Source organism: Anarhichas minor, unplaced genomic scaffold (genome assembly GCF_050575085.1).
Source record: "Anarhichas minor isolate MPS153535 unplaced genomic scaffold, ASM5057508v1 ptg000011l, whole genome shotgun sequence".
Classification (NCBI taxonomy): domain Eukaryota; kingdom Metazoa; phylum Chordata; class Actinopteri; order Perciformes; family Anarhichadidae; genus Anarhichas; species Anarhichas minor.
Genome location: NW_027466457.1, coordinates 15,155,011 through 15,178,973, shown reverse-complemented (window position 1 = coordinate 15,178,973; position 23,963 = coordinate 15,155,011). Strand labels below are relative to the sequence as shown.

General features: G+C 42.9%; 1 protein-coding gene and 1 non-coding gene across 2 annotated transcripts; both read right to left on the bottom strand.

Annotated features, from left to right (window-relative positions):
* Positions 1–569: 569 nt before the first annotated feature.
* On the bottom strand, positions 570–9,003 carry eif4g2b (eukaryotic translation initiation factor 4, gamma 2b). Its single transcript, XM_076089618.1, has 18 exons — positions 8,878–9,003; positions 7,103–7,205; positions 6,829–6,960; positions 6,587–6,653; positions 6,344–6,495; positions 6,068–6,178; positions 5,588–5,770; positions 5,189–5,330; positions 4,695–4,858; positions 4,512–4,618; positions 3,949–4,090; positions 3,294–3,398; positions 2,856–3,071; positions 2,502–2,760; positions 2,151–2,355; positions 1,738–1,946; positions 1,414–1,535; positions 570–1,324 (listed from the first exon to the last, which is right to left on the bottom strand). Exons 5-18 carry the CDS (start codon positions 6,425–6,427, stop codon positions 1,259–1,261), a joined length of 2,115 nt encoding a protein of 704 aa, XP_075945733.1. The 5' UTR covers positions 6,428–6,495; positions 6,587–6,653; positions 6,829–6,960; positions 7,103–7,205; positions 8,878–9,003; the 3' UTR covers positions 570–1,258.
* LOC142948173 (small nucleolar RNA SNORD97) lies at positions 4,170–4,327 on the bottom strand. The gene has a single exon (XR_012953457.1). It is a non-coding gene; the product is annotated as a small nucleolar RNA SNORD97 (small nucleolar RNA).
* Positions 9,004–23,963: the final 14,960 nt, after the last annotated feature.

Here is a 23,963-nt window from a genome sequence, read left to right as displayed (position 1 = left end):
TGCACAATCATTTTGAATACCGAACAATATGATCCAAACCCATCGCCTTCATACAGAAACATGGCTTGTCGGCACAACTCTTGGGTGAAAGTCGTTTACTTATTTAACGGTTATTTATCGTAGTGAGGGGGGGGGGGGGGGGGGGTCAATTACAACCTACATAAAAAGGTTAAACTGTGGGCGAAATTAAACTCTGTTAACAGGGCCGTGTCTCAAAGAGGACGCTGTCGGATTAATAAAAAACGAGCATTTTCTCTTCCTGCTTCAATGTTAATTCTTGTAAACCACGTGAAGCTTCAATACATGTATTGTGCCATGAGGCCAGGACTGAATCAAATACTTCAGCATGTGCTTGGGCTGTCGGTTCTCTTTAGTAGACTTCATCATTCTAGCACAACAAAAGCCCATCGAAGAGGTAGAAACACAGGCACCGTTGAAACGTTACGGTGGCACAACAATGATTACAACTTCCTTAAAAACATATTGCAACATCAGGAGGATCGGGAGTATTGCAACCACTCATGTAATAAAAGATGGACAATGACAAAGAGAGGAATCACAAAAAAGAAAACGAGGGAAGATGCTCATCATCAGCGACTACGAAGAGCACTTTTATTGAAAAAGAACAGTTGTTTTTAGTAAGCATGTGTTGACTAAACACGCACCTCAGTTCATCTTTGAAAGGTTTTGCCAGCTTATGCTTCGCTCTCATCGTTGTGCCCTTACAGAAGATCACACAGCGGGCCACTGACGGGTCCTTTTGTTAACAGCTTTAGCTGTTAGGACTAATTTGCTATATTCAAGGGGAAATCCTGCGCGTTCTTAAATAAAGCTCTTGGCTACTCGGGAAGTCTCGAATCAGGAAAATAAAGTGATTGGAAATGAAAAACATGCAATACAGTGAAAAAAAAAAAAAAAGTTACAAACTTCAGTCAAGAGTTTAGAAGAAGAAAATAAAACACATGGTTGAGCCACTCCAGACTTCAGAAATTCATGTAGCTGATCGGGACACAGATCCAAAAATCAAACATCCATCAGGCAACGGATCAAATGAGGCTTCTCAGCCCATCGACGGTCACGGCTGGTAACGCACGAGGCCCTACAGGTACAAGCTTTTCGGTTTATATTTGCACGACAGAAGCAGCTAAGTGCCCCGTGGTAGTGGTTAAATGAAGATTGGAGTTAAATAAATGAAAGGCGAGTGTACTAATAAAGATAACGGTTGATCTTCTACGCCATGATGCTTCCTCTCGGTTTCTCAATCTGCTTCTTCCTCTGACTCCTCCTCCTCCGCCGTCTCCAGCCAGGTGAGCCACTGGTTGACCTGACGGAGAGAAACATCACGTCAGCGCTCGAGTGTGCGCGCACGACGTTCATGAGTAGCTGAGGATATTCGGTCGGTGAAAACATTACCTGGAATAAAGATTTTCCTTTCCCCGGGAATTCTTGGGTGATGTCTTCTTTCCATGCAAGGAAGGCTTCTTCTTCAATGATCTCCATGTCGTAGAAGTTGACAAAGTAGCGCAGCAGCATGCCTACGTGGAAAGAATTAAAAAGAAAAAGCATTATTGAATTTTCTTAACCTTCTGGTTGACCCAACTCAAAATAATTTGGGCATTTTATTCATGAAATTTCTAGTGACCGTTCTATGTACACCGATACCAATATATTTGCAAAACGTTATTGTCGATATCGGTTGTGCTCTGGTGGACTGCCCAGGACTTGGAGGTGCTGTACCTTTAGGGAACGCGCTGGCGTTGCAGTGCATCTGCAAGGCGTAGAGGGCGCTGACCTGCAGCTCGGTGTGGTCGTGCAGGAACTTCTGCATGACGGGCTTGAAGGCCAGCAGCAGCTGTTTCTCCTGCTCCAGCTGCTCTTTGGGGGGGGCCGCCAGCTGCTCATCGCCCTCCGTCGTGCACAGCTCCTGGGAGATGTACTGGAGGAAACTGGGAGAAGATCAGAGGACATCTCATCAAATATAACAGTCTTGTGTATATTTAGTAAGTACGATTATTGGGAGAATATTGTCAATTGCAATTACTTTGCGTATGAAAATTGTGATGCACAGACCACTTTCACTGTTCTTATACTTAGATGTTAACTTTGATAAACTTCACTGAGCTTCAAAGTTCACTTTGCTGTCCGTCTACCTGGTCATGAGGATGTTGACAAAGCCTTTGTCGGTGTGAAGCTTGGGCGAGATGTTGTCCTTAATCCACTTGTAGATGGACTGTGGAGAGGGGTCTGCCTTTATCTGTTTCAGCAGCTCCTTCTCCAGCTTCAGCAGCGGGAACAGGAAGCTCAGGCCTTTACCCTCCAGGATCTCCAGCATGCGGTCCTTGTTCTGATCGATTTCTGCCGGGAACAAGTCAGGTATTCAGAGGAGAGGTCAGTGGCTAGCGGCTAACAGGGCTATTAGCGGTCACAGTTCTAACCCCACCAGGTCCTGCCATGGTGGGTCAGGGGAAGGCATTAGATATTAATGCAGCAGGAACAAGTACCTGGGAGCATCTTCTGCATGTTGACCTTGCTCTGCTGGAAGAGGTCTGTGAGCCACTCTCGGTCCTTCAGCTTGGCCGTCTGTTGCAGGCAAAGCAGGAAGAGGGGGAAGTGAGTGCCGTTCTCCAGGGGGTGAGCCAGCTCCGCCACGCTCACCAGCTCTGCGATGATGGCCCGGGCCGCGAACTGGGCCAGGTAGGACTTCACCAGGGGTACGTCCAGCTCGATCTTAGGGCACTGGTCCAGGACATTGAGGAAAGCCTGCAGAAGAGGAAGCACCGCAGCATTACGTGGTCTCTCATCAGTACGCGTCAGTCTGGTTTGTGTCTGGTCTAAAAAGGAACGGATCCGTCTACCTGCATGAAGTTCTCTCCAGTGATGAGGCCCTCAGTGCGAAGCGTGTGGATCAGAGTGCTAGCGTGCTCCTTGTCCTCATCAGGACGGTCGAGGGAGCACACGATGATCTTGCTCAGCATCTCCGGCAGGAAGTGCTTGGGCGCATTCATCTCTCTTGCGCCGCTCACAGCCTCAGTCAGCTTCTTACTGTTCAAGTACTCGGTCACGATCGCCTCCTGGAAGTGGACATTTGAGCGCACAGAAAATGAGCGGTGGACAGTCCGACCAACAAATGTGACAAATGATTTGTGCTCTCGTCGTGGACCAATCGCAACACAGAAGAGCTACCTTTAAAAGATAAACAGCCTATTAATCGTATGACAGACTAACTTTGTGGTAACTTTATATTATTTCTAACATATTGCAGCAGCTCTAGAAAGATGTACGATTTTTTTTACCGTCATTTTGAGCAGCTCCTCCTTGGAAGGAGGCGGCTTCTTGTTCGTCTTCTGAGGTTTCTCTTGGATGGGCGGAGGGTTGGTCTTCAGCCCAAGTTGTGGAGGCTGAGGTGAAAGGTCATGTGATTATTACAGATGGAGTTCCACAAAGAAACCATAACATTTTATCAGAGTTCCTGCAGCTGTAAGCAAGTTAGATCCAAGACTTTTTGAATGCCATATATGACCAATTTGTCAATAAACATGCCGAGTTTGTAAAACTTTTTGCATAAAATACACGAGCCCCGTGTGCATCGCATCGCCTTGTAGTCGTTTCAACCACACTGCAAAACATTTGCTTAATGGCTTATTTTCCTTGAATTTGCACTTCCCCATGTCGTCCAGCTAGCAAGCAGCCGGTGGATCCTCTGCTGAGCATCCCCACCGGGAACAAAATACGAGTGTTATTGGTTCCGCCACCCTTTTTAAGGATCTGTTGGATTTTAGGGATCTACTGGAAGCAGTTTATGATGATTGGTTTGGCTAGGATTCGTTCTGCCTTTCACATGCATCTCAAAACATTTTCTTTAACACTTGTTTTTCTCTATTCTTTAAATTGTGTTCTATCTAGGTTTGTGCAAGTGAAAGTAATCTGCGCGTGGGGACAGTCTCTTACCTGTCCCAGGGGAGGGGTTTGAGTGCGTGGGGGCTGGGCGCTGGGGGGCATCATGGTGGGGATCTGGGGCTGGAGCTTGGGTGCCTGGTTCTTGTTGAGGAGGAATGACTGAGCAGGCCTGAGGCTGATCTGTGGGACCAGCAAGTGTCACAAACACAAAAAACAAATTAGGATCAGTTGGGCTGACATTTTCTTTTATAATCTGATCATCAACTACACCCATGCCCTCATATCTCATAATCGCAGTCAGCGGACCAGCTACCAGCTGGAGGAGGAGGAGGAGAAAGATGGCGATCAAAGACAGAGGACAAGGTAGAAGATAGACTGGCAGCAGGCTGTGTTCCTCAGAATAACGCGTCTTTTTATAATCACTGGGCATGAAGACTTAAACACCGACAGGCAGGACTTCACAATACAGCCATTGATGTTAGTGTGATGATATCGTAACAACAATAATAAGCTTTCAGCTCAGATATTGTTGAGTACACTTCACAACAAAACAACCGTCGTGTTTTTGTCCATCTCCTGCAAGCCAGCTAAAGCTGAAGCTAATTCTAGTCACCTCATCTGTATTGAGCTGTCCTTTCTTGCTGAATCGTGGAGGCATGTCCTTGGACTGGACCTGCTGCTGGGCCATGTGGTTCTGGTTCTGGAAGTGCTGGTTCTGAACCTGTGGAAAGTCCAATGGGCATTAGTGGGTCGCTTTAAGCTTTGACCTCAGGAAGTTAACGCTTGCTAAGTATTACCTGGTTGGACTTAACGAAAGACTTTGGCCCCACTTCGAACTGTGCCTGTGGTTGGGGGGCGATGTGGCCACCGTGGCCGTTGAAGAGCGGGTTGGTGCGATGGCGTCCCATAGTGGGCGAGTACCTGTCCTGAATAACTCCCGGGCCGGTTCCAATCCCACTGCCTGAGTGAACAAAGTCCAAAGAAGATGTTAGTAGAGGTTTAACTCGGAGGAGTGAGATTATTGGAGTATTATATGAACTGACCACCTCGAGGTAATCATAATAAAAACTGATCTTGAAAATGGATTGTTCTTGAGGTAAATTAATGCTGCAAACCTCAAAACATGCTGGCAGGTTAGAAAAGCAAGTTCTCTTTTAAAAACAATGACAGAAAAAGCTGTAAAAACAGACATCGTCTGATTTCTGACTGTCCTTGAACACAAAATGAAAAAGGAAACAAACGCATGATGAGATGACACTACACAAGTCAACACACCAAATAAAGGCCGTACCTGGCATCTGCCCAAACATATCGGCCAATCCCCCGAGAGTCTCCCTGTCCAGTTTCATTCTGTTGGGCATGAAGGGGCTTTCCAGGAAGAAGTCCATTCTCATCCCCTGAGACATGGGTGCTGGGATGAAAACACCCAAATCCTACAGAAACGCAGAAGAACAACTGGCGTCATTAAATTGTCCTTGATTACAAGTCAATCCCAGAACTGAACTTAAATTTTTAACATTAACTCGAGTTTGTTATCAAGCTAGAAACTCATCGTCACGTCTTACTGACTCGCATACAATAGGTTAACACACAAGTCTCAACCTCTGCTTCTGATGTTGGGCATTAACTATTAATCATCCCAAAATATGGGCCATCCAAACAACGAGCACGGTGACTTCACCGGACTCACTTTCACTGCCTCCTGACGGATCTGGTGAATCGTCTTTGGTCCGTTGTCGATGAAAGCCTTGCGGGGGATCCAGTTGTTTTCTCGCAGTTCCATTGTGTCTTGCAGCAGGAAGCGGATCCTGGCGGGCAACTCCTTGTTGTTCATTAAGGATAGCATACGGCCAAAATACTGATCCATTAAAGACTGGAGGAAAGAGGACGGAGAGAGTGAGGACCGGCAGAGTACAGCGTGGCAGCAGGATTTACGTTAGCACCGGCTCTGAGCCAAGTGGGGCTTTAGGTGAGCTTAGCCACGACCTGAGAAACCAGGATGTAAAATGTCTGGTTTGCTTTTACCGCACTGGTCATTTTGTAAACTTTACTAAAGCTTTGACTTCTGCATGCAAAAGCATAACTGGCTCTCTTTCTGGGTTCATACACATTTTTACCAATACATGACTGTAAGGTGCATCTTCACGACATGGAAGGCTGGAGCAGTTACCTTTGCTTTCTCATGGTCGAGTCTCGGCCCCACAGTTCTCATTATCTGACAGAGGCACTCCAGATCCTCCCCCATATCCTTGAGCTGGACTCTCTTCTTCTTTTCCAGAAGCTTCAGAAAAACATTGAGGAGAGAAGGAATGCAGGAGGGTCATACAAGGTACTCTGGTCTGGTTTCATGAAGGTATGCAGTATTTCTTTTGATTGGAACCCTTGACGTGCACTCTTAACACAAAGATTAAAAGCTTCTTTCAAACACACACAAAAATCAACATACTGTTTTGATGCACTTATGAAGGATAGATTCGTGGATGAGGTCGAGTTTGCCAAGTTCCCCGATGAATTTAATGTTGCCAAGCATCTTGCTCTTGGCAATGGAACGCTGCTCCTCCTCCTCAGAAGTAAGAGGGTTGTCATGTTTGTCATAGACTGAGGTGAGAGGAGAAACGGAGGTTTAGTGGACATGCTGTGAGGACAGGACCTAAACTAATAAATTACTGAATGTCTCACAGGAACTTACTTTCAACATTTCTGGCGCGGTTTTCAAATTCATCTTGAAGTTTGGAAATGAGCAGTCTCCTGAAGGTCTATAACAACAATCCATTGGTTAGAATAATATCCGATAATGTCCACAGAAGCATAGATTAAAAGAAATGAGTTTCAGAGAGTTATAAACAATGACGACATGAAGAAAAACCCTGAGCTTTGATCGAGGCAGCAGCAGTGTTATAAAGGAGGACAAATGCCCTCAGCCACACTTACTGTGCTCTGCTTTTGGGATGTTTGGATCTCAGATGAAGGGCCGTCAAAGTTTGGTGCGTCCTCTGCCAAGCGCAGACATAGCTGGGCATAGAGCGAGCTATACTTGGGCTCTTCTAGGGCTTTGTCTACAATCTGAACCGCAGCGGGGGAGGAGAGAGGGGGGAGAAAGCCGAGAGGGAACCACTCGGGTCATCAAAAACAGCAGCCTGGCGAGAAGATGGACGAACACATTTCGGATTTAGCAGAGGACCCGAGGATAAAAACGTTCCCTTACCAGCAAGATGATTCCTTTAAGGACGAGTTTTGAGTCTACGCCCACGTTCAGGAGCTCAAGGCATAGCTTGTCAAACTTGTCAGGCGTGAGTTTGTTGAGTATGCTAGAAAAAAAGATGAGAAGAAGATGTTAGCGTGACGTAATAATATCAAGAAGGGGTTTTACCATGTTTAGTAGGACTGGTGTCTAAACTTCACTCGGGAACATTTGTTTCCAGTGAGATATTATAGAGTTTATGTTGTGACTTTGCTGTTATATTAAAATATAAATACATTTTAATCCTGTTGTGAATTTGTTCTTCTTTTACATAGGAAGTTAAAAAGTGATTATTTAGTAATGGAATCGATATTAGTCGCGATAAAGTGCTAACGTTAGCATCCCTATTTTGGACCAGCCCCTACTCTTTCACCTGGAGGCTGACACTTTACAGACAAACACCACCACTTCCATAAAATAACACCTGCTATCCACACTCAACCTGCATCCAGCCCACTTACACCAGACTGCTTTCACAAATATCCTTCAATAAGATTTCACACAGACCCCAGGTCTGAAGCGGAACAATTGCACCTGCAAAACAGAATAGTTGACTTAACTTAGTATTAAGTAATAATGTTTTTGTGCTCTACTTTAAGTCAATTCAACACCCTAATCTCAATATCCATGATATTCAAAAGTGAGGGCTAATATCATGTTGACTTAATTCCACAGGACTGATCATCTAGAGATCTTTGTGACAGAAAGCTAAAGTCTCTTTGGAATCAGCGGAGCGGCATCAGACCCACGAAACGATCCAGCCGTCTGATGCGACACCAAGAATAGAGACTGCTGGTTTGGAGCTTGGCGTTTGTTTGAAGTTATTAAGTCAAACTCACTAAATGATTGTTTTATAGTGCATTACGTATCAGTTGTAGACTTAAAAAAATAAATAAAAAATCATCAAACCACCACTTAATAACGGTTCACTGCCTAAGCACTCATTCTGCAGCTTCACTTCATTTCTGCTGCGACAGAGCCAATTAATAACGCTTTATTTATCCGCAGGCTTCGTTTCCTAAATCTCATTATCCACATTGGCTTTCTCCTCCTTCACTGGCTTTGTTTTTACAGAGAGCAGCGTGTGAGTTTATGTTCCACACCTTCATTTTCTGATCAGGGATTTAGAAAAGCATGTTTGCAACGAGGGAGATCCAGAGGTTACCTTTTGTTAGTTTCTTTTATTTCAGTTTATAAAACTGCATTTTATGCACATATCATTTTGCCACATTTGGTCGACACTGCTGGGTCTAACTTCTGCCCCGTGTGGTGGCCACCTGCTCGCCTACACTCCTACGGGAAACGCCGTCATCTCCGTGTTTTCTACTTGGAAACATCACCGGACATGGAGGTGAAGGGGCTTAAGTGCCTTTAGCAAAGCACATGCTATCTCAGTGCCTGCCGAACTGGGAGATTTAACACACTGTCCCTGAAGCTGACATTATATATTTTCCTTAAAGGGGACATGGAATCATTTTAAGGTTCATACTACTAGAACATGTTTACATGATTTCATGTCCAATGTTCTCATACTGTCTTGTCTGAATACGTTTTCTAAACTCTGCTAAAATTGAAGTGAAATTATTGAAGTGCCAACAATCCTTGAGCCAGAAGCCATCGAAATTCTTGCTCACTATTTCCAGGTAAGTCTGGATTAAAAAGTCGAGGAGGAGGGAGCCAAAAAAGAAAAAGAAAGAAGCTTTTTGTCCCTCGGGATGGATAATTAACTTGAATCTTACCCCCTCACTTTCCTGAAGATTGCATCGTGTCGCTCTTTTTCGGTGCTGGAGTTAACATCTCGTCTAGTGCTTCGTGAAGGAACCCATCTCTGACCGCTTTGCCCTGGGGTTTTCCCCAGGAACTCGCTGTTAAAGTACAGAGAGAGAGAGAGAGAGAGAGAGAGACACTGAGTACCACAGAACCTGGAGACGTCATGGCTGGTTCAGAAAAATACACCGACCTTGCAATATAGTTATTGTTCTAGCACAAAATCGAATCCCTTTTATAATCATCTTATAAGTGACTGCACACTCATACTACAAATGCTGCACTACCAGGTCTATCAACTTGTGTCCAACGAAAGAAAAGAACCACATACAAGCTGCTACGAGGAACTTTTATTTAGAGGTGATTTTGGCGACCCTGTGGATAAAAGCAGGAGCATTTGAGAGCACCAGAGTCATTTTAGAAACCCTCTCATGCGGCAGCAGGAGGGTCTGACCGTCTACCTAAAGCAGTTCTGGAGGAGACGCCGCTACCAGGTGCTGAGCTCTCCTCCTACCGCCGGAGCTACGACTGCAGGTTGAAGGTGGCAGCAAAGCCGGATCTGAGTTTGTCTGCATACATTGTTGTTTGCATGCATAAAGAAAAGAAAACTTGTTTGGCAACAGATGTTATTTAATTATGATATATAAAAGATATACTTAGCGGGTCGCTGCCGGAGGCGGAGCCGAGTTTCTGGTGGACCTGCATGGTTTTGTCAGATTTTGCAGGAATCCAACCAGGTTGATGGTCTTGTTTACTTATGTTGGTCATATAGAGGCATCAGTATTACTGTTTCAACCAGTTAAGTTCCTGATAGTAACTTATTAAATTAATTAAATTCAGGTGTAGATAACGATGCCAAAACAAAACTCATATTGTTTCACACAAGTGTGAACTCTTTTGCCAATGCTCGGCTTTAGCTTTACCCTTTATGGTAAAAATAATCTCAGACTGCCCAGTTGGTAAACATGCATGTTCTGTCTGCAGCTGACTGACCTCAAGTAGCAGGACTTCTGGGTATTCAAATCAGAGTTTCCTGGAATTCGGGCCCTTTAATCAACAAAGCCGTCTCATCCACTTTTTCTGCAGTGGGGAATCCTACTAGTGCCGTAATGCTAATAATTAAATCACTGTACATTAAGTGCGCTCTGGAAAAATTCCAAATGACAAACCTGTTGCCGACAGTCTTGGGATAGTGCTGAGGTGCGCCCCTACCACCTCCTCCCCCCGAAGAAGCACTGCAGAACCAAACAGGAAGGAAACGCATTAGGTTCATGCAAAAACATGGAATGTGCCTGAATCTCAACCTCATAAGAAACAAGATTAAATGCACTGCCTATTCATACATTCAACCTTTATTTACACCAAAGACACAAGGGAACAAGAGCTTACAAGTGATATTAACTAACATTTGAAATGCCACAAAAATAAGTAAGAATACAATCAGCTATAAAGATATAGAAAGCCCTTATCAAATGGATGTATCCTAACACTCGATGAAGGTTAAAACTGTCGCTTATCACTAAACAATAAACCATTGACCAACTGAAAGTCAAAACCAATTAGGAATAATGGCTTGGCCTGGCTAACAGCGTCATGTATAAACATTGCATGATGCGGCTGTCACAGTCAGCTGTTTGAGAGCCAGAGACGCAGCTTCAAGACGGACAATGCACTCACTTAAAGAACAACGCAGAGAGCCGCACATCTAAGGTGACGGCGTTTGCATTAATGCATGAGTCAGTCAACTGAGTGGAACAAAGCCCAGGGGAGTGTACTCTACATGTAGCCTGGGCATCTTCCACCGATACAGCCGAGGCTTCACCGTTCATGTTGCGCCCTGCAGTAGTGTATTGGCCTTTGTTGATTATTTTAAAGAGTGTATTATTGATGAACCCAAGTTTGAGAGTTATTTAGTGCACACAAATCTGTCAATTTGGATGAGCTTTATGTTGCTGAACGTTTCCCTAAAAGCATGCACTGTACATCCAAACTATTAGAAGATAACAAACTCTGGACAAAAGACCTATGAACACACGGCTTTGGTCTTTAGTGGGAAAAGTTACAATTTGCATATATTCCTTTGGACAAATTAATGCAGTAGTCAGTGTATTGGGTCCAGCTCCGATCAGCAGTGATGAAACACGACACCCGGTGGACGCGCTCATTTTCACCCCTTTTCGCTGCGACTCAATTTGACGCGTGTTGAAGTTAATATATAATAAACAATCATAATTTATTAACGTACAAAACAAAATGAATATACTCTCCTCAAAGCCAACAGACTCGAGTCTGACGAAAGTCATTTTAGCTCTCAGATCATCAAACTCAACAGAAACAAAATAAAACTCATCTAAACAGTCTTTGCAAGTCTTTCCACATCTCCAATAATCACCAACTCTGGTTTGAGAGTTTAAAAGAGAGGCTGAATAAGTAACAGATGAAGAAGAAGAAGTACTAACCACTGTACCATTCTCACCGTTTACTAACCCTGCTTCTGGTGCCGGTTCCATGACCAAAACACTATGCGAAGCACCAAAACTAGGGCGACATGCACGGCTTCTGGTGCAGTAGAAAAGCAGAAGAGGTTGCTCTCTACACTTTGCTGCTGTGGTGTCATCACGGTCTATTAATACTCAAATTTCCAAGTCAATGAAGCACATCGGCAGTGACTGGGACTGATTATTTGTATATGCAGGGCGTCTGTGAGCCTTGTGAAGTTATTTCCAATGCATTATTTTTTTTCTGAACAGATCAATGATAAACCAATTTGCTAACTGCCAAATAACATATTGGAAATATACATTACTGGTACCCAATGAGATGCTGCAACGTAACACGGCAACCTTAAATCCCTTAAGCTGAAGAATGCATCTAACATACGGTGTCCCAGATCATTTCAGGCCTCAATCTAGCCATTTTAACACTGAATCCTGGGTTTGACAGTGACTCTAAACTGTCAACAGGGTGAGTGCCAGCACCAATATTCAGAAATCCTCCCGTGGGTCATCATGTCCACCGTGTCCCTTTACAAAAAGGTTTCCGACAGCCATTTTAAGCCTTCCCACATCCTGCTTTGTTCTAAAGGCCAGAAGTTCCTGCCCCAAAACGCTAACAGAGGGCTAACCATGCAAGAGATAAAAAAAGGATGCCCTTGTTGTTATTTTGTGTTCAAGCTTTGGGTTATTACCTGAAACGAGAAGCACCCCCTTCTGCAATCACACTCTCCACTTTGGCGGCTTGACAATGAAGAATACTCAAAAGAATAAGAATAATAGGAAGGGATGGGGGGGAACGGTGCTGAGGAAGAGAAAAGGGAGGGCAATTAGTCACTGAATGGGGGGGGAGGGGGAATGCACACTGGTAGAATACAACAGTAGCTACAACATTATAGAGGGCAAGAGGCGTCATCCAACATTATCCAAGGATGTCAGTTAGCCAGCTGAGCGTGATAAACAGTTCAGTAGTCAGATCTTTGTTACACGCCTCCCCACTAATGACACATCTAATCATTACACAACACATGAAGGGAATTACAAACACGACACGTTACAAAATACAACTTTAGTAGTATTAGTTGGAGCATTTATAAGCACGCTGGGCACAATGACAACAAATGCCCAAAAACGCAGAATTATGTGCTCGTATTTGCTGCAATAAAGCAAAAGATACGTCAGCTAACCGGCTAACGCTAACATTTACCAATTCACTATAGTTGGGTTTGCTAAATCCATAAGTTAGCTAATATCACGATATTGGTCAGATGTTTTTTTTAACAACATACAAACGGTTTAGTCGGTTGTGTAACCATATGAGATGATAAGAGGTTTGCAGTTAGCGTTACATTGGAATAGTGCAATAGCTGTCCAAACCGAAGATGCACTGTGTAGGTTTGCTTTTTTTAGACAGAGGACCTGCAAACCTAACGGTACCGTTGCACCATTCTGCAGTAAATTGGGGCAGGGGAGCGTGGTTAGCAGCTAATAATACATCCAGTCGGCTGTGCTTGTAGCCATCCCATCATGGCTGATAATATTGAGACGCCATTTTCTACTCGAATCAGCTGAGCCATCGGTAAACTAAGCTAAATCCGCCAGCTCCTAAGCTATAGCGTTGCCGTTATACTGTTAGCTTCGAGCGAGCTTATGTCAGACGTTGTTATCTTTAGCTTGCTTAGCTAGCTAGCAGACGCCATTTTGGATGAGCCGGTGCGCGGTTTTGCAAGGGAGAAAAAAATCTGCCTTACCTTTACCAAAGAAACTTCAGTTTTATGTTGTTGTGTGACTATCACGGAAGAAATAAGACAGTTGTAAAGGGGGGGGGTATGCGACGGTTATCAGGAGAGCTAAAAAGCAGAAAGATGACCGCACAAACACACACATCAATCCGTTACTTGATGCCTGGCATGTTTGCGCTAGCTAGCTGGTAGACTGCTGCCTTATGGGGACGGAGGAGTCACCAATTTGCACCCGGCACGTAGTTTGTTGCCGTGTCAATCCTGGCCAATCACAAGAAGGATATGTTCTTTAAGGCGTTTCCGGTGACACATATCATCCAATGAGAGGCGTCTGTAAACAAAAGAGGCCGCCTCCCTTTATGTGATTGACACACAATTTAACATGTGCAGTGCAGGAAAAGATATAGGTTATTTGCTAATTAAAGGGAGTTAAAGGCATTAATTAAATTACTACTTAGTACAGGATTATTAATTATAGTATTACATTTCTTAAAATAATTGTCAAATTCTTAATAAAGAAGTGGAACAATATATAGGAATTCAGGATGATTATAAAACATATTTGTTATTATTTTTCATATGGATAGTGCATTGTAAGAGTTGCAAATAAGTCATATAAATTAATACGGCTCCCTATATACAGGGATGGGTCAAATGCAGAGACAAATTTCACCCTTAAAGGGATCAATATAGTATAATAAAAAAAAATTAAAAAAAATAACCTACCTTTAATTTTTCCTTTGGTACTTATGTATCATATTATCTGTTTGTCTCATTATTTTATGATTCAACAGATACAGCTAATTCTGATCTACTTAAAGTGTGTAGTTTTATTTGTTTACTTTAATTAGCACACATAACACATTTTAATTCACCTCATTGGCCTGAGTTTGGTGGATTTCCACTTATAGAAAGAAAAACATTGGCCAAATAACATACCATATTAACAATATTCAGAAGTACTTCATGCCATAAAAGCCATACAAATGTAGCACAACACAACCCAAAACATAGTTAATGTTTAATTCTCAGTAATCAATACTAAATCATCAGAAAGGAATTATGGGCCAGTTTCAGGGTTCAGATTGCCAAAGGCTGCAAGTGACACTGGGCTTATGACATTTGATGGATGCAGCAATCAGGAGGCTTGAACACATGCCCTTCTGTTTAGGAGCTCATCCGCCCTGCTACCTCTGTGCTGAAAATCTACTGTCCACTGCCAATCACAGTCCAGTGTTGAACAGTTAACTGACTTGATTTTTACTTCCTCCACAACTGGAGCCGCATCATTCCAAGCCTCGGGCAAACTGCAGCACATCAGTCATTCTGCTGAGAAGGCCAGGGGTCACGGCCTCCTCTTCTTCGTGCGGCCAGGAAAATAATTGGCCACCTCCATCACCCTGGACACCCTAAAACTCCCCCGGGCACTTCCAGCTAATCAGCCCCTCCACCACCTCATCTTTACTGCTGTGCCATTGCCAAGAAAACACAAACGGACAAAAAACAAGAAAGAAAATGCTTTTGTGGAATCATTGCAACATTGTACTCAATATTTATCTCTTAAAATTAAAGGATTTGTCATTTAGTGTGATATTTGAAGTTACTTTTCAGCCGTAGGTCACATGTCTCAAAGGAAATGTGTAGCACTGTAGTGAGGTCTTTGGAAATTTCATTTAAATGCAAATTCTAACAAGTGTAATAGCCGGGTTTCATAAGAAAACCAAAACATCAACCACTTTCACTACAAATCAGTGAAATTAGTTGGTGGTGTTGTGCTGAAATGTACATAAAATATTAAAAAGCAGGAATCTATAGCCGTCTCTTTTGCCCGCTTATGGTGTTTTGCGGGTTTTCATTCCAAACCAGCACTACGGCGGTCGGATTAAATTGTTATTTCTCCTCTTCTCTTGTTCAAGGTGAAACGAGCTGGTCTAAATGAGCTGGTGTAACGCTCGCTTGAAAGGAACCCTGCGGTTATGTTCCCAGTGGGTGTCTGAAAGGGTGGAGAGAAAAACACAACAGCCACTGAGATGCAGGAGATGACAAGCCATTAGTTAGAAAGGTGACTTGTGACAGTGGGCGAGTGGGGCGACCAAACACAGCAATTTGTTTTTTACAATATTTGATATAGGCAGTGACATTGGCAATATACAGACGGGGGGGGGATATGTGAAATAAAGAAGAAAACTGTCTGAACTCCATAGTTGCATCTTTAAAAGATTGTGGAGAAAACACCAGAACCTTTGTGGCACTCAACTGTAAGTGAGATCGACAAATCATACATTCAGGTATACACAACCTGCCGAGGCCCTTTTTTTTGAAATAGGTGGAATGTACAAGAAGACTCAGAATGACAACAAGGAAACAACACACAGTAAAGCAACACACACACACACACACACACACACACACACACACACACACACACACACACACACACACACAGGTTAGATCTGAAAGGGAAGTTGTACGGACCACTGACTCTACTTCATTTATTGTACGAGTCATCGGAATAGAAGAAGAGCTCCTTCTTTCCTTTCACTCAGTAATTTAATTGAGGATGTACGATAAGAAAACATCTGATAGTATAAACCTTTGTTGACCCCCAGAAGGTAAACTCGTTTGTTGCAGCAGCACACAAGGATAGATAAAAACATAAAATGCGTTTCATTCTAGAAACCCTCTTGTGATGGGATCACACCAGCCGGACCAGGGGTGTGAACTGGGGGAAGCAATGGCCCCTATCTTCACTTTCTACCCCTCATACTTCCGGCACAGTTGCTCGTATAGTGGTGGCCTAAAGTGTGTACGTGTGTGTGTGTGTGTGTGTGACTTAGTTTTTATACCTACTAAACACCCGTAACGTTTTGTGATGGACAGACGGACAGACAGTCAGACAGACAAAGGACTACATGCAGGTCTCCAGGACCACATTTTGCCAGGATGCCACACACACAGACGCACACGGTGAAATACCAGCGACGCAGCGTAGTAGTTCTGACCCAGATTACAGTTGTGAATTGATTCGCATCAACAACTCGGAAGCTATGCTCCCTTGAAAAGGCACACCCATCTCTGTCATGTTTTCCAGTATTTTTGGTAAAGTCAGTAGCAATCTATAACAAAATTAGATTTTTATTCTACGTAAACTATATGTAAACTTTTTTAATTAATCATTTCTTATTTTCTTAGGTATTTTTGATCTGATGATTGCTGGGTAATACGTCTGCTGACGTCTCTGTTTGATCATGTGACATGACAATACTCTATGGTAGCTAATCCTGATCGCTTTCTATTGGACCTCTCTACTTTCCCAATACAACAGCCTAAGTAACTCTTTTAACTGTAAAAAAAAAACGTGTTGTTGGTAAAATATATATATACGCTTAATGGTGCGTGCGTGCAGTTCATACCTAGTAACTAGTGTGCACTAAAGCCTGTTGTAACTGCCTTACTTAACTAGTGGTGTTATGCCATAACAACCATAACAGTTATGGTGAGGGGGATATTTGCTTGACTTATTTTGGGTGTTGTGTGAGACAGAAAAGAGAATAGCATGTAGATGTAGTTCACTGCATTTTCCACTAGAGGGCAGGATGAGCCTTCCAGTTGAGATGAAAGACATAAAATGGGTTCATGGACTTCTGCTCTGTCCTTCTGTCCTCCATTAGGATGTACTCTCAGTCATGAATCCCATTACCTTCCCCTATCATAACCACTGACATCAAACCCACGCAGAGAAAATAAAACACGTGTGCCGTACCCTTGACATCACTATCATGTTGTTCTCCTCTTCTTTTTTTATCTCTCTCTCTTCACTGCTCTCCAGACTTCCTTTAGGAAAACCTTCATGCTGCAGGTCTGCAGTAACCCTCCTTATTGCTTTATGAGGATAAAGATCTCTGACCCAATTAGCTGTCTTTATTAAATAACAGTCCACTGGACCTCATTTAAACCACCAGCCAACCCCCTCACGCCATGCCTCCACCTCCCCCTCTGTGTTTTTAAAGTACAAAGTGATTACAGATTTAATTAGCTGAGGACCTGGCCTCCTTATCCATACTGGTGTTTATGCAGCGTTTGGAGACATAGAAGCCTCGGCTTTGTGATGGTAACTTGCAGGGGAGGTGAAAAAAAGGTTGGGCTTAGGTTTACTGAGAGTATGTCCACACCTTCAGGTCATGAATATCACTCACTAGAAAAACCCATCAATGGCATCATAATATATTGAACGTTTCAATCTAGTCTGGCCAAAAACCCAATAATTCTGTCATTTTAGTCAAACTTAGTTCACATTAGAGTTTTTTTAGAATTATCATTATCTGTAGGTGCTGCTCCGAGATGTCACCAAATCACTACTTTATAAAGATGAAGTTTCTGACAAAATAAACACATGACATAATGATTTAAAATGAGTTATTACATGGAAAGCTGCAGTTGACAGAAGAGTTGTAATCCCAAAAAGCTCCGTTCTTCTCGTCCACAATAAAACATGAGGACATATTTTGAGATTGATCCACTCTGGATGCCATTTTGGAAAAAAAGCTCAGCTTTTGGGTGCGGGAAACTCTGACTTAAAAAGCTAATCATACAGACACAGATATCTGCTCAGGTCCATTGCTGATATCATAGACAAGTATAACTTGAGCTTCAACATGGATGAAAGACCAAAGGGAGGGACAAAAAGATGCTAAACTTAAGCACTGCTTGGAGGTCATGTTCTCCATATCGGGATACTGATGTCATATACGTATATACACACAGGTATATACAATTAAAACATAATGTACAGAACAACTTCCTGCTCTGCACCGTGTGATTTTCCACCCAGGTGATAATCTCTCCGCTTCAAGACGATGCTCATGCACAGGCTTGGCAGCAATCCTTCATTTGTACTTTGTTCTTCTTTAGAAACATTTGCCGTCGTTCTATAAATGTTTCTGTTGCCATAAAAAAAGAGGCAAATGATTTACAGGAGAGTGAAATATGCGTGTACAGTAAGAGCAGACGAATGAGGTTGTCGCTCCAGTCTAAACGCTGAGTAAAGCTGTCACATACCGTAAGCGTCAAACCTAGCTTTTACTTGCGCTTCTCTCAACAGGATTTAAAAGGAGCCTTTGAAAGAGCCAGGTACTGTCAAACCCCTGCGAGGAGGGGCTGATGCTGACAAAAACAACCAGTGTGACCTTTTCCAAAAACGCACTTATCACTCAGTGACAGCCACATGAGTTCCCCCCCCCCCCCCCAGTTTTTGTTAGAAACCAGCTGGAGTAAACAGGTCTGTCTGTACCGCAAAGGTGAATGATCGTAGTTATCTATTTATCTGTTCTAATTTGAGTTGTGATTCCTGAAATGTACTGAAAGTTGCCGAACTTTGGGGAATAATCTGATAAAATACTGCAGATATCTGAAGCCGGGTCACAGCATTTTAATCATTCGTAGTAGCAGAAACATATTGACAACAAGGTCATGATTTTCACCTTTCCACACCGTCTATTTATGCCAGGTTCACCTTTAACCCGGACCTATATGCGCATTCATCCATGACCTTCTGAGAACACCGAAAATATGAATGAAACACTCCGCTCTCCCCTGAGGTGTGTGTGTGTGTGTGTGTGACCTTTCTCACACATTTCACAGCCTCTATTTATCCAGGGAAGGCTCCTCTCACCATGCTGGGTTTGTTCGGCTCCACAAGCTCCGCATTTATACAAAATTCACACCTGAGAGATTCACAGTGCGGCCAAAAGTCTTCTGCTGTCGGCCAATGGGCACCGGGACCAGCAGAAGAAAAAAAAAAAAAACACACTAAAATAATTCAGCATACCAAAACAGATATTTAGTTTTTTTGTGGTGTATTCTGATTTGTGATTTTCCATGCAGAGAAATAGCAGGAGATGGTAAGAATCTGCCTTTTTGCAATGGCATTCAATCATCATACATGAGAAACCCATCACAGTGGAGGAGGGAGCGCCGCCATTTATCCCCAACAGCAGCCTCAATAGACCTTACAGCATACAGTATACCGGTGTATTTTCAGGGAGGCGATGTGTTGTTTACCGGGAAAGCAAATCCTGGCTCTGCCAGCTCCCACTGCCTACACATCTTCACACCACATTATCATTTTTCAAGGGTATTCTGGGAAATGGCTAACTGGAACAGAAGTACGCTGGAAGAAGTCATCTTGAAAGATTTTGACTAAAATGAAGGCCTAGAAATATAGTGTTCCCACTACAGACAGGATACAATTCATTTTCAGTGGAAAAAAAAAGCCATCAGCTAGTTCCAAATGCTATTTGACGTCATAGCTACGTCAACGAGTGTTTAAGCAACAGTTCAACGACAATTAAAACAAATATGTAGAGAGGTCATTCGAGCTACCGGCCGCCGCGTCTACATTGAGCAAAGACCGAGCGTCAACATTCATATTTGTCAAAAACTAGTTTAGCACTAATTAGCAAATGTCTACATGCTAACCCCTGCTACCTTCTTCCATCTTCTAAACATTAGCATTGTCATTGTGCACTTGTTATTATGCTGATGTTAGAATTTTGAAGCACTCCTTTGCCTTGACAGATCTGCCAGCAAAAATGTGAGGCCACCACCTGCATCTTCTCCTCTCTACTGTAATCTATGTTGAGAAGTGTCTGATGCCTTATGTTAGACATCTTTGTTTTTCTATAGAGGATCAGGTATGAGAATGGGAATAGGCCAAAGTTGCAAACTTGAAAACAATTGACTGTGTGCAACCCTTTAATCCTTCCCCCTTCCTCGTCCCCAGAGAGTTTTTGTCTCCAATTCCCAGGCTGTCTGCCGAGGTGCTGATAAACTGCGGTACATGTGACCCTCTTCACATGCGAATCAATAATGCACTGTGATATCTTCTTTTTTTAATCTCCCCAGTCAATTACATTGTACCTGACAGGCTAATCTCAAAGAGCGCATTACTGTTTGAGTGCCCCGTGGCAAAAGGGTATCGCTTCCCCGTATAAGAAAGGGCTTTCTGGCTGCTCGTATGAATTAAAGCGCAGAAAGCGAGATGACTTTATATCAAATTACAGACTTCAGACGCGGGAGAAATAATTCACCCTTCATGCGGAAATCAATATTGAATCCATGTTTGCAAACTTCCAGTCAGTTTCTGGTTCAACACAAGACGGTAATTTGTTCGGCAGACTTTTCCATAAACTTCTCTAAGTGGAAGAATTGATCACTTGTCAGCCACATGTCAGAGTCAAGAACAGCCTATTAAGACTTGGACAGACTTGCGAGTGCATTTGCAGGATAAAGTGCAGGAGAATTACTCCACCGTGCTCCATGCAGTGCAGATGAACAGGTTTCTGCAAGATTATTTTTAACATTTTTTTGGAAAGGAACAAAATATCTTGTTTGTGTTTTTCCTCTTTGCCGAGCATCTCCCTCCGTCTTGGGAATGCAGGATTAAAATATTAGCACTTCCTATTCAAACTCTTCCCTCTAGTTGAAAACAAAAATCAATATGAGCTCTATTATGTAAAAATGTTCAAAGAAACCCGGTCCCAAGGGCGGGGTCGCTCTCTGTGAGCATTCTGGTGTATCTAGACCTGAGGATGTATGCCCCCTCTGATACACCCAAAGACTGCCTTCGGATTGAAATTTTAAAAAAATTCTCCTTTTTTGTTTTGTTTGTCGAGATTTGTCTCTGTATGCAAGTGTGGGATAATCCATTTTTATAGCTTTATGTTAAGTATTCATGGTGCATATGTTGAATGTTAAAGAAGGCCTCCTGGGTCCTCGGTCCCTACACACAAATGTTTTCGTACACGGGGAATGTCACTTTCCATGCATGCAGTAGATGCTGACGGGCTGAAGCAGTGCGGTCCCTTGATGCTGGCAGCTGTGGAACATATTAAAAAAAAGTCTCGTATTAACCAGGAGAATCCAAATAGTGAATCAGATAAAGCCAGCGAGATAAAACTTTGAGGTCGAGTGCAGAGCACCAATATATTCATGGGGAGCTTATTCTTTCAGTGAACAAAATGAAGATTTGTGTTCTTTCTTGCTGTGCCTTTTAAAATGGTTACTCCCTGCTGACATTAAAAAGTCTAAATATGAATACACTTACAGTGCAATATATCTTCTTTTATGTCTCAAATTGTGTTTAAAAAAAGAAGAAAAAAGAAAAGGAAAGCACTGTGGTGGCACAAAATGGCAATCAAACACACCATTAGTCTGGACCTCGGCGGTAATTTTGCACCATGCCAATTACCACGCCCCGTCATTTGTGCCATCCAAACTGTAATGGGCAGCCTAACACCAGAGAGCACAAGCATCCATAAATAATTTCTTGCAATGGTAATGGAGGACTGAGCAGGAAAGTGGCCTTGCTGCCGATTAAAAAATAAAAAAAAGCCACCGCTCGGGCCGATCCTCTCCCTCATTAAAAACCATCAGTCTTCCCGGGCTCGGAGAATCGCTGTGCTCCCGGTCCGAGCACATCAGAGGTTAGGACTAAGAAAAAGTGAGGCGGCTTTGTGGAGGATGACATCCAAGCCCAAATTAAGTTAATTTGAGGTTCTGCCGCGGGCCTGTCCAGTCCTCACAGCGGCAGGACTCTGACAGACATGTGGCTAATAGGAAGGACAGCATGGAAGATACACAGAGCTAGTGTTACACTCAATCTGCCCCTCAGCCCTCTCTGTCCCTTTCACCAACACTGAACCTTCTTCGTTGATTCCTGTGAGGTGCATCTGGTTTGCGAGGGTTTCTAAAAATGCTTTGATTGACAAATTGTGGCGGGTTAAACGTGTTCATGGCCTTACATTCTCATGAGGCAAATAAATTGATTATTTGAATTTCGGTTGGACAACTGCCATAGCAGAATAGATGATGCGTAAGAAGGCAGCCTTGTCTCCTACAAATTATGGCATTATAAATTTACTTTTGATGTATCACAAATAAGTTTCAAACGGGTCAACAGAAGTCCGCGTAGGAAGGAGGTCATTGTGGTGGATGGGTCATAAAACACAACGGTCTCCTTGGCTGTTTGTGTCCAGGCGGCAAACTCCGGTTCTGAAAAGTGAAGCCAATGCTGCATTCTTTCTAATGGCCATCAGGGGGCGAATCCTCGGGTCGGAAAAGAAGTCTGATTGTATAGAAGTCTATGAGTAAATTACTCTTCTTCTCATTTAATTTATTCCCTCAGTAAACATTGTAAAGATCTTCTTCAATACAGCATGATGTTCATTAAGTAAATTATGGTCCATTTAGGGTCAAATAGACCATAAAGCAGGATATGCTTTAGGGCGCGGCTACACGGTGATTGACAGGTCTCTACCAGAGCCGTATAAGGCGTCTCCACGTCACTCTTCCACAGTGCAAACATGGTCACTTACGTTCACTGGTTGTAAAAACTGGAGGCTTCAAACTGTAATCTACAAACCAATGGGTGACGTCACGACGACAATGTCTACTTGTATACAGTTTATGTTTGTGTCCCGTGTGAACCAAGTGCTTTTGTTGCATTCTTTGGTTTGTTTTGTTTCAATTTCATAAGCATTTTAAGATTTTACTAAACCTAACCAAGTAGTATTGTCTAAACATAACAAAATAGTTCTGAGGCATTTTTTGTGTTGTTTGGTTTCAATTTACAACGTTGATCACGTGTTTCAACCTGCAAAAAACTGCGACCGAAAATCGGGATGAAAATACGTTTCTCTTGAAAAGTAATTAAGAGTGCAGTTTAGTTGTATGGGAACATCATTTTGTAGGAGACAGGGTTGAAGAAGGAGTCATCAGCATGCCTTTTTTGATTTATATTCAAATGAGCAATATACAAGAAACTGGATTTCGTGTTATCTCCCAAAGGATTTTTTTTGTGTGTGTTCATATTCCGGCACGTGGATTAGAGGTGATTCCTCATTTTGCGGCGCCATCTGAGAGAGGTACATCAACAAAGGAGCACAAGCACAAATTAACATCGACTACGCCGTCCGTGAGGAAGCCCGCCTTCCCTTTTTTTTTGAGATTTTCTAAACTAACAAATTACCACCTGGCCCTTTTCAAATTTACACTTGAAAGAGATGTGTGCCCCCCCCCCCCCCCCCCCCTCTCCTCCTGATGAAAGCATTTTCAGCATTAAAATTCAAAGCTGTATAAACAAAGGGCAGAAGTAGATGAGGAAAAAATCCACCGAGAAAGTCTTTCCCGGCAATGTGAACTTGGACTACTAATGGTGAGATCAACGGTCAAGGCACTGCAACAGAAACCTCATATAGTGATCCAGGTCTTGTCTAATTGATCACTATGAGGACTATTGGATTGAATCGGCCCCGAGCTTTTTGATCCATATAGGCGGTTTTACCTGTATATGTGTAACGATGATGGTACAGTATCATCAATATGGCCTTTAACAGAGTAAATGTGGCTAAAGTGATCAAAGTTAGCTATGAGTTTGATGGACACCCCATTGCTTTCCACAGTTATTAATTCAAATTGCAACAACAGAACCTCATTTAATGAAAACGAATAATATTTGCCCTGAGGAACTCCAGCTGTGGATGAAATTAAAGTATTCTTGGAACTTCCTGGAACAGCCTCGAGGAGCCCTGGAGGTCCTCAGAGCCCACTCAGGGACACAGTGTTGTCTGCAATTATCCCGTAACCAGAACTTCAGAAGCTGCAACGCCATACCGGTAACTGTGCGAGATGTATATTAAGTTCATTATATTGAAATGCTGAAAAAAATAACATCCTTTCATTGCTTTTACACCGTGTACATTCAAGGTGAAATTCACATTGTTAGCCTGAAAGGAATCTAAATAATGTGAAGCATTAGGAAAAAAG